Source organism: Odocoileus virginianus, chromosome 1 (genome assembly GCF_023699985.2).
Source record: "Odocoileus virginianus isolate 20LAN1187 ecotype Illinois chromosome 1, Ovbor_1.2, whole genome shotgun sequence".
NCBI classification, from domain to species: Eukaryota; Metazoa; Chordata; class Mammalia; order Artiodactyla; family Cervidae; genus Odocoileus; species Odocoileus virginianus.
Window position 1 is genome coordinate 71,143,193 of NC_069674.1, and position 13,590 is coordinate 71,156,782.

General features: G+C 36.3%; 1 protein-coding gene across 2 annotated transcripts in view; it reads right to left on the reverse strand.

Annotated features, from left to right (window-relative positions):
* Positions 1 to 13,590, reverse strand: part of FAM185A (family with sequence similarity 185 member A) — a 159,465-nt gene that overhangs the window by 133,943 nt on the left and 11,932 nt on the right. For both annotated transcript variants that reach the window (XM_070469766.1, XM_020880317.2), the window contains exon 4: positions 11,133 to 11,271. In XM_070469766.1, the coding sequence (XP_070325867.1) occupies positions 11,133 to 11,271 (139 nt within the window). The remainder of the gene's footprint in view (positions 1 to 11,132; positions 11,272 to 13,590) is intronic.

A 13,590-nucleotide genomic window follows, 5' to 3' on the forward strand; every position in this document is an offset into this window, starting at 1 on the left:
TCCATCACCAGACAGTGAAAACAATAAACAAATCAACTATCTGAGAGGAGTAGACCTTTGCAAAAGCTTTCCTTTCAATAAAGCAGATGCCGTATGATCTGTAATAATTATGTGTGCTTACTCTTCTTTCAAGTTATTTAATTTTTCCACAAAATCCAATGTTTGAGAAAATAAACAGTTCTCCTTAACTAGCCACTCTTCATTCTAAAAGGATCAGAGGAAGAATTAGCTACCAATTTAAAGACAAATAGTTTATTTTTCTTCACTAAAATAAATGTGATTTTAGTAAAAACAGCACACATGCTCTCATTATCCAAACAGAAATAAAATATCCATAAAGGTTAAATCCTTTTTGTGCTTCTTTTTTAAGGGGAAGATTGGGGGAGCAGAAAGAAAGTATTTTCTACTTGCAAGCACATGGCTAAATGCAAAGCATATAGAGGTAAATAAAACATGATCCCTGCTATTGAGGAGTTTATAATCAGGCAAGAATTTATGGGTCAATGGAAGGCCAGAAACGGAGAAAGGCTGCTTTAGCCGAGTATGAAAAGATTACTAAAAGTAAATGAGATAAAGAAAGCTGGGAAAAACATTTTAGAAAGACTATAACTGATCTGTATGATCAAAAGCTCTGATTAAAAACTCAGAAGTATAAAACAGGTATGATTGTATACAGGAAGAAGTAAGAGATTGTGTAATTCTAGAACACAAAGCATAAGGTCAAAAAAGGTAGTAAGTTAGCTAAGTCACTGAGTAGGAAAGGGTTTGGGTAAGACAATGCCATGTTCAATGTGCTTCTTTTCTAATAAACAATCATATAATAGTTCCCTAATAGCTCAGTTGGTAAAGAATCCACCTGCAAAGCAGGAGACCCTGGTTCAATTCCTGGGTTGGGAAGATCCGCTGGAGAAGGGACAGGCTGCCCAATCCAGTGTTCTTGGGCTTCCCTGGTGGCTCAGCTGGTAAAGAATCTGCCTACAATGTGGAGACCTGGGTTCGATCCCTGAGTTGGGAAAATCCCCTGCAGATGGGAAAGGCTACCCACTCCAGTATTCTGGCCTGGAGAATTCCATGGACTGTAAAGTTCATGGGGTGGCAAAGAGTCAGACACGACTGCAACACTAGCACTTGCACTTTCACACAATAGTTAGGACAATGAATGTGTAACAAGACTGGAAGCAAATTTATTGCTAGAGGTGAGGCAAGAGCTGACAAGAATCTTAATTAGAAGAGTAGAAATTTTGAAGAAAAAGATGGGATAGATTGAAAGAAGTATTTAGCTGATTGTGCTCGTGCAGCTCAGTCATGTCTGACTCTTTGCAAACCCATGGACTGTACCTGCTAGGCTCCTCTTTCCATGGGATTCTCCAGGCAAGAATACTGAGTGGGCTGCCATTTCCTCCTCTAAAAGAACTTCCCAACCCAGGGATCAAACCTGTGTCTCCTACATCTCCTGCAATGGTAGGTGGATTCTTTACCACTGAGCCACCTAAAACCCATCTAAACTTGGTGTTGACTAGATATGGAAGGTGACAGAAGTTCAGGATTACTTCTGGATTTCTAGTTTGGGAAATAACATACATTGTAATATTAGAATCTGCAAATGGAAATAAAAGAGGAGGAATACATTATGGATGAGGTTGGGGGTGGGGGCTGAGAAAATAGGAGAAAAGAAGTTAGAAACATGAAGTCATCAGAGAAGACTCTAAGGATCCAAATGGCTATGTCTACTAAGCAGATGGATGTATAAGTTGGAAGTCAGGGCTAGAGATACAAATCTGAATTATTGGAATATAATGGTAGTTGCGTCTAAAGTGTATAAGATGTCCAAGGAAAAGAAAGAACAAAAAGAACAATGAAACAGGATGAAATGCTGAATACCAACGGGGTGTGTAAAGAGGAGGAATTCACAGACATTTGAGAAAAAGCAATTTTAAATACTGATGCTTTCAAATTTGGTGCTGGAGAAGACTCTTGAGAGTCCCTCGGACTGCAAGGAGATCAAACCAGTCAATCCTTAAGGAAATCAACCCTGAATATTCACTGGAGGGACACACGCTGAAGCTAAAGCTCCAATGCTCTGGCAATCTGACATGAAGAGACAATTCACTAGAAAAGCCCCTGATGCTAGTAAAGACTGAAGGCAACAGAAGAGGACAACAGAGGACGAGATGGTTAGACAGCATCAACGACTCAATGGATATGAACCTGAGCAAACTCTGGGTGATAGTGAAGGACAGGGGAGCCTTGCATGTTGCAGTTCACAAAGAGTCAGACACAACTTAGCGACTGAACAAAAATTATAAATATAAGCTGTGACACAGATGCCAGCACCCACTAATACTTGTGTGCCTTTCTCCTTCCTTAAAACACACTAAGCTCTTTATCTCAGACTTCTATAGTTAAAGTCATTTTAAGACATTCTGGCTAACAAATTTCTCACATGATCCTCTATGATCTCTCTTCCTTTAGTGGAAGCTTGGAGGCCATACACTGAAAATGGCATTATCACCTTTAAGGAAGGAGTCCAGTCCCTCCAAGGAAATGAGCGGAATACAAACACTGCATGGAATAGCAGCATATTTATCACATGTCTAAATAATGAAAGAAAAAAAAAAATCTACACTATCTGTACCACAAAGGAAGCTATAATTTCATATAAAAAAGTTTAAGTGTCCAGATTCAACATTAACATAAATTATGTGTCAAATGACAATCAAACTTAATGAACTTAAGAATAAATGCTAAAATTAGAACAAACCATTTTCATGAGCTTATGAAGAATCCCATTTAATCCAATAAAAGTTTTCTTCCTTTAGAATTTTGTATTTCTGAGTTTCTAAATTCATAAGGCAGATTTATAAATTTACCAGAGCTTATATGTTCTTCTTAGAGAAAACTGAAACATATCTTTATGAAGTTTTGAGTGCTATCAAAATTATTAATTGTATTTGCATAGTTTATGTAACTTTTACTTTTGTGAAAGTTTCTAAAATTCAAAGTTATTTAAGAAAGCATTTAGCATGTATATCTTGCTAAATCTTTTGGCAACAAAAGACTTCTGAAGTACAAAAAGATGGGAACAAACGGTCATCAATTTATTAATTTATGTTCCCAAAGAGCCTAAAATAAGACCCTAAGTTATACAGAGAATCTAAATATTTTAAATAGTTTTATTCATTAATCATTTATTCCAAAAAATAACATGTTAAATATAAAACACTAAAATGACTGTCATGAGTACTCCTATATATTAAACCCAATTAATTTATTTATTTATTTTTATTTTTTTTAATTTTTATTAGTTAGAGGCTAATTACTTTACATCATTACAGTAGTTTTTGTTATATATTGAAATGAATTAGCCATGGATTTACATGTATTCCCCATCCCAGTCCCCCCTCCCACCTCCCTCTCCACCCGATCCCTCTGGGTCTTCCCAGTGCACCAGGCCTGAGCACTTGTCTCATGTACCCAACCTGGGCAGGTTATCTGTTTCACCCTAGATAATATACATGTTTCAGTGCTGTTCTTTTGAAACATCCCACCCTCGCCTTCTCCCAGAGTCCACAAGTCTGTTCTATACATCTGAGTCTCTTTTTCTGTTTTGCATATAGGGTTATCATTACCATCTTTCTAAATTCCATATATATGTGTTAGTATACTGTAATGGTCTTTATCTTTCTGGCTTACTTCACTCTGTATAATGGGCTCCAGTTTCATCCATCTCATTAGAACTGATTCAAATGAATTCTTTTTAATGGCTGAGTAATATTCCATGGTGTATATGTACCACAGCTTCCTCATCCATTCGTCTGCTGATGGGCATCTGGGTTGCTTCCATGTCCTGGCTATTATAAACAGTGCTGCGATGAACATTGGGGTGCACGTGTCTCTTTCAGATCTGGTTTCCTTGGTGTGTATGCCCAGAAGTGGGATTGCTGGGTCATATGGCAGTTCTATTTCCAGCTTTTTAAGAAATCTCCACACTGTTTTCCATAGTGGCTGTACTAATTTGCATTCCCACCAACAGTGTAAGAGGGTTCCCTTTTCTCCACACCCTCTCCAGCATTTATTGCTTGTAGACTTTTGGATAGCAGCCATCCTGACTGGCGTATAATGGTACCTCATTGTGGTTTTGATTTGCATTTCTCTGATAATGAGTGATGTTGAGCATCTTTTCATGTGTTTGTTAGCCATCTGTATGTCTTCCTTGGAGAAATGTCTGTTGAGTTCTTTGGCCCATTTTTTGATTGGGTCATTTATTTTTCTGGAGTTGAGCTGGAGGAGTTGCTTGTATATTTTTGAGATTAATCCTTTGTCTGTTGCTTCATTTGCTATTATTTTCTCCCAATCTGAGGGCTGTCTTTTCACCTTGCTTATAGTTTCCTTTGTTGTGCAAAAGCTTTTAAGTTTCATTAGGTCCCATTTGTTTATTTTTGCTTTTATTTCTGAAATTCTGGGATGTGGGTCATAGAGGATCCTGCTGTGATTTATGTCGGAGAGTGTTTTGCCTATGTTCTCCTCTAGGAGTTTGATAGTTTCTGGTCTTACATTTAGATCTTTAATCCATTTGGAGTTTATTTTTGTGTATGGTGTTAGAAAGTGTTCTAGTTTCATTCTTTTACAGGTGGTTGACCAGTTTTCCCAGCACCACTTGTTAAAGAGGTTGTCTTTTTTCCATTGTATATCCTTGCCTCCTTTGTCGAAGATAAGGTGACCATAGGTTCGTGGATTTATCTCTGGGCTTTCTATTCTGTTCCATTGATCTATATTTCTGTCTTTGTGCCAGTACCATACTGTCTTGATGACTGTGGCTTTGTAGTAGAGTCTGAAGTCAGGCAGATTGATTCCTCCAGTTCCATTTTTCTTTCTCAGGATTACTTTGGCTATTCGAGGTTTTTTGTATTTCCATACAAATTGTGAAATTATTTGTTCTAGTTCTGTGAAAAATACCGTTGGTAGTTTGATAGGGATTGCATTGAATCTATAGATTACTTTGTAAACCCAATTAATTTATTTAAATTGTAAGTAAAATCAATCCCAGCAAACCATTTCAAGGAAGCTTTTCTTTCTGAGTCAGGATACTATATATTTATAACTATTCTAAAAATATATTTGCTAGAATACATATAAATACAGAATTCTTTAAAAATCACAAATATTCAAATAGCAGAATACAACAAACTACACTTTACAAAGAATCTAATTTTTGACAACTTAGAAGAAAATCAAAAGATAGTAAACTGTAATAAACTTTTACATCTGAACACAAACTATTCAAGTACCTATTCTCCCACTAGATTCTCAGTGCCAGAATATTAGGGAATTTTTGTTCAATCAATGAATACACTAGTTTCTTCTGTATTAGAAGGCATACATACTTAATACGTGATTCAACATTCAGTTCAGTTCAGTCGCTCAATCGTGTCTGACTCTGTGACCCCATGGACAGCTGCATGCCAGGCCTCCCTGTCCATCACCAACTCCCAGAGTTTACTCAAACTCGTGTCCACTGAGTCGGTAATGCCATCCAACCATCTCATCCTCTGTCATCTCCTTCTCCTCCTGCCTTCAATCTTTCCCAGCATCAGGGTCTTTTCCACTGAGTCAGTTCTACGCATCAGGTAGCCAAAGTATTCAACATCAGTCCTTCCAATGAATATTCAGGATTGATTTCCTTTAGGATGGACAGGTTGGATCTCCCTGTAGTCCAAGGGATTCTCAAGAGTCTTCTCCAACACCACAGTTCAACAGCATCAATTCTTTGGCACTCAGCTTTTTTTACAGCCTAACTCTCACATCCATACATGACTACCGGAAAAACTATAGCTTTGACTAGATGGACTTTTGTTGGCAAAGCATATCTCTGCTTTTTAATATGCTGTCTAGGTTGGTCATAACTTTTCTTCCAAGGAGCAGGCGTCTTTTAATTTCATGGCTGCAGTCACTATCTGCAGTGATTTTGGAGTCCCCAAAAATAAAGTCTGTCACTGTTTCCATTGTTTCCCCATATATTTGCCATGAAGTGATGGGACCAGATGCCATGATCTTAAGTTTTCTGAATGTTGACTTTTAGGCCAACTTTTTCACTCTCCTCTTTCACTTTCATCAAGAGGCTCTTTAGTTCTTCTGCATTTTCTGCCATAAAGGTGATATCATCTGCATATCTGAGGTTATTGATATTTCTCCTGGCAATCTTGATTTCAGCTTGTGCTTCATCCAGCCTGGCATTTCTCATGATGTACTCTGCATATAAATTAAATAATCAGGGTGACAATATGTAGCCTTGATGTACTCCTTTACTGATTTGGAACCAGTCTGTTGTTCCATGCCTAGTTCTAACTGGTGCTTCTTGACCTGCATACAGATTTTCAGGAGGCAGGTCAGGTGGTTTGGTATTCCCATCTCTTCAAGAATTTTCCACAGTTTGTTGTGATCCACACAGTCAAAGGCTTGGCGTAGTCGATAAAGCAGAAGAATATTTTCTGGAACTCTCCTACTTTTTCGATGATCTAACAGATGTTGGCAATTTGATCTCTGGTTCCTCTGCCTTTTCTAAATCCAGCCTGAACTCTGGAAGTTCACAGTTCACATATTGCTGAAGCCTGGCTTGGAGAATTTTGAGCATTACTTTGCTACCATGTGAGATGAGTGCAATTGTGCGGTATTCAACATTACAAATGGAGAAGGCAATGGCAACCCACATCAGTACTCTTGCCTGGAAAATCCCATGGATGGAGGAGCCTGGTAGGCTGCAGTCCATGGGGTGGCTAAGAGTCGGACATGACTGAGCGACTTCACTTTCACTTTTCACTTTCATGCATTGGAGAAGGAACTGGCAACCCACTCCAGTGGTCTTGCCTGGATAGTCCCAGGGACGGGGGGAGCCTGGTGGGCTGCCATCCATGGGGTCGCACAGAGTCGGACACGACTGAAGTGACTTAGCAGCAGCAGCAACATTACAAATGGTAAATATTACTAGTTAGTTAGATTGCTTATTTTCTTATTGAGAAAATACAGCTAGCTATACTTAAAATTTTCATTTCAAAAGACATTTTAGATTTTTTTTCTTTTCTCTACATATAGGAGTCAATTTACAAGGCCATGAAAGACTTATTACTCCTTTCATTTTCCCTTTCTTCATTACTGAGCATCCTCTTTTTTCAGCAGTACTGGTTTGCATCAGAGTATATGAACAAAAAGAATACACTGACAAAAATAAATTTCAAGCTCCCTCTTCCTTTATGGAAGGAACCCTTTGAAGCCACACACTGAAGATAGCAGCAACACTTTTATAGAATGAACTGAGTACCTGATTGGCTCCACAGAGCTAAGCTGAGCCCAAACACTCTATGGAATACCAAAAACTCATTTAAGGCATAATAAATGACGCTGAAACTGGAGTTTACAATTTAGAACCCAGCTGAAGCAGTGCATCTGTGTTATAGTGTTGTTTGCCTAGAGGAAGCATCTGTAGAGCAACCCAGGAAGCCCTCAAAGCAAGGATAGAATTTGGGTTGCAATCAAGAAATTCACCATGGCTATGTACAAACACTGTTTTAAAACATCTCCCTAAAAGTCAAGAAATCTGGATTGAATACTTGCTCTTCCACCAATAACTTATAACTGAGAGCAAACAATTAGACATTTCTAAGTTTTATAGTCTTCATTTGTAAACAGCCAATTACTCAGTAAGTAAAAGAAGCAGACTCACTTCATGAAGCACACAATAAATGTTTGCTTTCAACATGCTTTCACACAAACGCTCACCCAACTACTGATGGGCTTCCCAGGCAGTGGTAGTGGTAACGAACCTGCCTGCCAATGCAGGAGACATAGAGAGATGGGTTCGATCCCTGGGTTGGGAAGATCCCCTGGAGGAGGGCAAGGAAATCCACTCTAGCATTCTTGCCTGGAGAATTCCATGGACAGAGGACTCTGGCAGGCTATGGTCCCTAGGGTCACAAAGATTCAGACACAACTGAAGCAATTTAGTGCACACACACACCCCTACTGACACAAGGGCTCCAAATTCATATATCTGAAGGCAGTTATTGTTATGATGTTTGTGGTATAAAAGGCTTTTACAACATCTGTATGTTGGAGTTAGAAAACAAAAATCTACCTTATGAAAAAGAAGCCAAACTAAATAAATCCTCAATAGGCAGGTCTTAGAATACATACATTCTTATGAGTTTGTTTTCTGTAAGATGTTTAGAAGTAGCAATCTATTTTCCCATAAAAGATTCCCAAGCTAGTTTATTTAAATACAACCAAAATATGTACCTAATTTGCATTATATGACCATCACCACTAACAACAAAGAATTCACTGGAATATACATTTAGCATTCCAGCTTAGGATGATTCTTGGGAGCTATCTCTCTCTACTAAATTCCAGTAGCTAGAACATAGGGACTTCCACCCCCCAGTCATGACTCTATCTTTAAACTTACTAGGATGTAGGGCTGGAACACTGGCTACTCCTCTGTACCCATTCCATTTTCACAGCAGACTCAAGGAACATGTGCATATAATCCCTTGGGACAAGGATGGAACTAGGTATGGCACAGAGGGAAAGGCAAAAAACTTGGGCCTCTCTGAAGCGTGACTTAAAAAGTAGGCAGGCACTGGGTGTGACTAAAAAACAAGAATGGTTTCTTTCAAATCTCTCTCTTTCTTATACTGACTACCACTGGAAAACCAAGTAGAGTGACAGCCAAGGATCAGATAGCGAAAGCAGGGCTGAACAACCTTTTGTATTTGTACAACCTTAGTACAAACAGAACCTTTTGTACCATGGCAACTGGATCAATTTTCCCTTCTACTTCTTTCTGCTCTACTAGTATTACAAACAAGAAAGATGACACCCAATCCTCCCACTAGACTATGAGCTCTTTAAAGATAGAGATCATCTCCTGCCCAACTTCATACCCCTGGGGCCTGAAAATCTGGCACACAGTAGGTGGTCAATAAAGGTACTGTGTGAATCAATAAATACAAAGGTAGAGGATGCTGTACGCTGCCATCTAGAATCCCCTCTGTAACTGAAGGGCTTATTTTCTGATCTACTGGGAATACTGCTGGCAGACAGTCCTCACTGTCTGCCCCCTTAGGGAACTGGTTTAGCTGAAGAGAGCCATTTTGATCCAGGATCATACTGCTTCTGGGGCAGCCTGCATCTTAGGACTGGGGACATAAAGGTCCACCTCCCCTCATCCCAACCCGAAACAATTCTGAGGACCCTTTCAGCTTCACAGCATCCTTTGGGGTTGCTGAGACTCATCAAGTTTAATCTCTCCTGTGGAAACTAGGCTTTCTTCCTTTGTATGGCATTGGGGCCCAGAGGCCTTCCTGGTAAATCTGCTGCACTCTTAATTTCCATCTTCCAGTCTCCTTTCAAAAATCCAACCAGAGACAAAGTCTGAAAGAGGATGCAGGTCTGATTAGACTTAAATAACCCAAAAAAGGTATTTGACTTCAAAGTAGAGGTCAGTAAATAAAAAACACTTAACGAAAGCTCAAGAAATGAACTCTTTTATTTCTAGCCATCTGTTTCCGTTTCAGCCACTGTAACTAATCAAGAGACCTAAAGTATTTTGAGGACTGCTTAAAAAAAGTATATTTGTTTAACTATCATGCAAACTACTGATGTTAAATTGTACCAAGTTCAATTCTTGACTAACATAAAGCAAAAAAATAAATTAAAAAACATCAATGAATTTAGAATAAACATGATATAAAGTACTGCAGAGAAGAGAGCTATTCTTATCCCGAGTGTTAATCAACATGTAATATGGTAAGGAACTGCTTTTCCACTAAAAGTTACTTAATATGTTAAGTACAGCACTTTCAGTTACAATTGACAGTTAGAAATGCAATGCTTACATATAAGTCATTGTTCAAATATGGAGTTACAAAGTACCAGAACTAATCAAGGCACAACTGAGTAAAAAAATAAAATAAAATAAAAAAAACACCTGATGAATAAGTAAGAAAACTTTGTTTTATTTAGGTGCAGCTCTACTGGACACAAGCTATTCTGGTCTCACAAGAATGATTGACAAGGTTTAACTATGAAATTGAGGTTCAAGAATTATTTCAAGCATTTAACTACTCATTTTTTTAGTTTTCTTTTTAACTGTAAGGCTACTTGCCAGTTTGCTATACAGCATGGTTAGCACTAGTCAGGTTTTCTAATACTACTTAACAATTCATGTTGATTATGAAAATCTGGAGGTTTCACCAAAGTATATAGATAACAATATTCAGCTTTCCTATAGAAGTTAAATGAGTGTTGACTATGTACAGCAAATGTTTGTTAACTCCTGGAAAATGGTCCAAAAGGCACTTAGCAGATGTGTATACACTACCTGCCAGGATAAGAGATTCTTAATTCTATTAATATCTATATATATTTCAGAAAACCTGCCTGGACTTAAATCATCTGCTATGTGAAAATTAAGAAGCATGCTGAGTGACACTAAATACCAGCATGCCCTCTGCCATTATTACTTCACCATTATGTTCTCTTCTCTTCTTTCAGTAACACAAAAGTTAACTAAGTAACATTATTTAACTGCAGAGACATGTTTTGAAAGTTGTAAGATTGTATTTAAAGAACACTGAAAATGGCAGGGCACTGAGAGGACCTGGTGCTAGAACTAACACACTTAAGTATTTTAGCCAAAATTAGTATCACTGAATCACTATAATCTCTCACACAAATGCTTCATTAATGTAGTTCATCCTTAGCTTTCCTATCACAACCTAAAACACTCAGAACCCATCTTTATTTTTTAACACTGCTTTCACTTCATCATGCTTTCCTCTGAATATTCCTACACAGATTTCTTTGTTTGTTCCATTCTACAAGGAAATGAATTAAAAATCAGAATTATTTTTAGCTTCATGTATAACAACATGATATTCAATTTTTTGACAAAATAAAATTTAGTACATTATGAGTCACTTTATTTTGTGGGTTTTTAAAGATGATTAGTTTGTAACTAATTATTTAGAGGGACACCTTCTTAATTTGCAGATCCTCCTTCAACTATAAAGAAATAGTCATCTCTTAAAATTTGTTACATGGCATATCTAAGATGTATTAGGCCTTTGTCATCTTACCATGAATACTTCCTAACGTAATATCCCCAGCAGCAGAAGACAGAAATGATGATTCTGTATAAAGATACTTGACTTTCAGCAAACCATCTTCAGTAGATATATTAACAGAACTTCCCTGTAGTTTGTCTACAGTCACAGTCTAGTAAAAGAAAGATTCAATCAGTATAAAATGAAGGCTAATAAAAAGTGAAAACTGTGCCAACAGAATTAGTGAGCAACTAATATGTACAGCATGCAGTCAACTTACTGACTTCAACTCCCCAGCTCTAATTACATGATTATGAGCAACAGTGTATTCTCTGTGGAACAGATCCAGTATATTCCTTCATTTATTTAGATCTTCTTTACTTTTCCCAATAATGCTTTATATTTTCTATGTAGAGTTCTTCATGTTTTGTTAAATTTATTAATATTTTATGTTTTCTAAATATCATTATAAAAGGTATTTTTTAAACATCATTTCATCTTAATTGGTTTTTGTAGTTGACCTTAAATCCGAAGCCTCACTAAACTCACTTAATTCTAATAATTTACCTGAATTAAAATAATTTTTCTATGTGCATAATTATATTGTTTACAAGTGATAGTTTCATTTCTTCCTTTCCAATTCTCATATTATTTTTCTCGCTCTTTCTTGTTTATCCAGCTCAGGCCTCCAATTCAACAGTGAATAGAAGTGATGGAGTTATAAGCAAGCATCCTTATCTAATTCCTGTTCTCAGAGGGAAAGCTTACAACACTGCATCATTAAGTATGATGTTTGCTATAGAGATCTTCTAGATTCCTTTTTGTTAGACTAAGGAAGCTCCCTTTTATTTCATATCTGTTTTGTTGTTGTTGCTGTTTAAATGATGAGTGGGTTTTAAATTTTAGCATATACTTTATCTGATTTTATTGGACTATCATATGATTTTTCTCCTCTCATCTGTTAATGTAGTAAATAAACTATTATTTCTAGAATGTTTTCCCCTTACATCGAATGTCAGTAGTTGTACATCGAACAAAATGGAAATACTTTTATATTTATGTCTAAGCTTCCCTAACAAAATTTAGTATGCATTTATGTCTCAAATGCTGAGCACAATGTAAAATGAAGATATCTAATTAAGAACTCCAGATTATCTTTATAGTATTTTAAGCAAATATTTTATAAGCATAAAGTGATAGTTAATATAAAATTGCTGACATAAAAACTAAATCACCAGGAAGGCATGCCACAGTTTTGCCCAGGGTCAGATTCAAGCATTACACTGAGGTATTTAAAGACAGAACATCTTTGTTTCTCAACACATTGGCATCAGTATTATTCAATCTTAATATTTCCTTCAAAAATTGTTGAGTGCAAAATATTATCTAATAAGAATTGAGTTTCAAGAATACTAAAATACAAAAAGAAATAAAAGTTCCTAGAGGTTGTTATGGTAAGTACACTAGAATTACTTTGCCATCTGGATTTGAAGTACAGAATTTTCTTTTTTAACAGACTTTTATTAGATATATTAAATACACCCCCCAAAATAAATAAACAAATACACCTAATTACTTCTTATCTACTACAGTTTCTTTTCCACTAATTATGGATTCACAGGTTTACTTTAAATCTAGTTTCGATAAATCTGTCAAAGGACAGATATTTTACATACATTCAGATTTGTGAGGATACACATGCTTTGCATCCTTCAGTGTAACATTAAAGGTTTAATATTCCTAAAAAAATTATCCTTTACCTACAAAATTTCTCTATGAAAAGTTGCTTTATGCATAGCTTCACATTCTCCAAGCATTTCCATAAAGCAGACAAATATGAATACTCTAGCTCTTTATAAACAGTGAGGCTGTTTTAGGGAATACCAAAAGATAAATATTGAAAGAATATTTGAAATTTAATTGAACTGGCAAAGGAAGAACTTTTGAATAGACTCTCCCCACAATCAAATAAAGCCTTTAAGACATTCCTTATGTATTTATGAAAAAGCTAAAAATTTACTTTGTTCATTAAACACTAAATATTTTACCCTGTAGGAAGCTAAAAAAATATCCTCAAAGCAAATGAAAGCAAGCAAAAATACAACTCTCCCTGCCACAATAATATAACTATTTTAACCAATCCATCAATAAAATTACTTTAAAGAAATAGAAAATTCACTGAGGGCCATATATAATGCATTGTATCAGATACTAACTGGAACAATTAAACTTAAGGCACCATAGTTTAAATATTGAAGGTCTTATTTATATTAATGGTAACAGCACAAAGAATAAAAAATAGACTCATTTAAACTGTACAGCTTGCTTGTTAAGAAAAGTAGCTATTAAAGAAAGAACAAAAAGCAGACTCAAAAAATACCTTTCTTAGAGAGATATTGCTATAAATTAATCTGCCTTCCTACACAAAAAGAACTTTTTCTCATTAAGTCTAGTTATTATAAATAAACATTATCAAATTAAAATGAAGCTT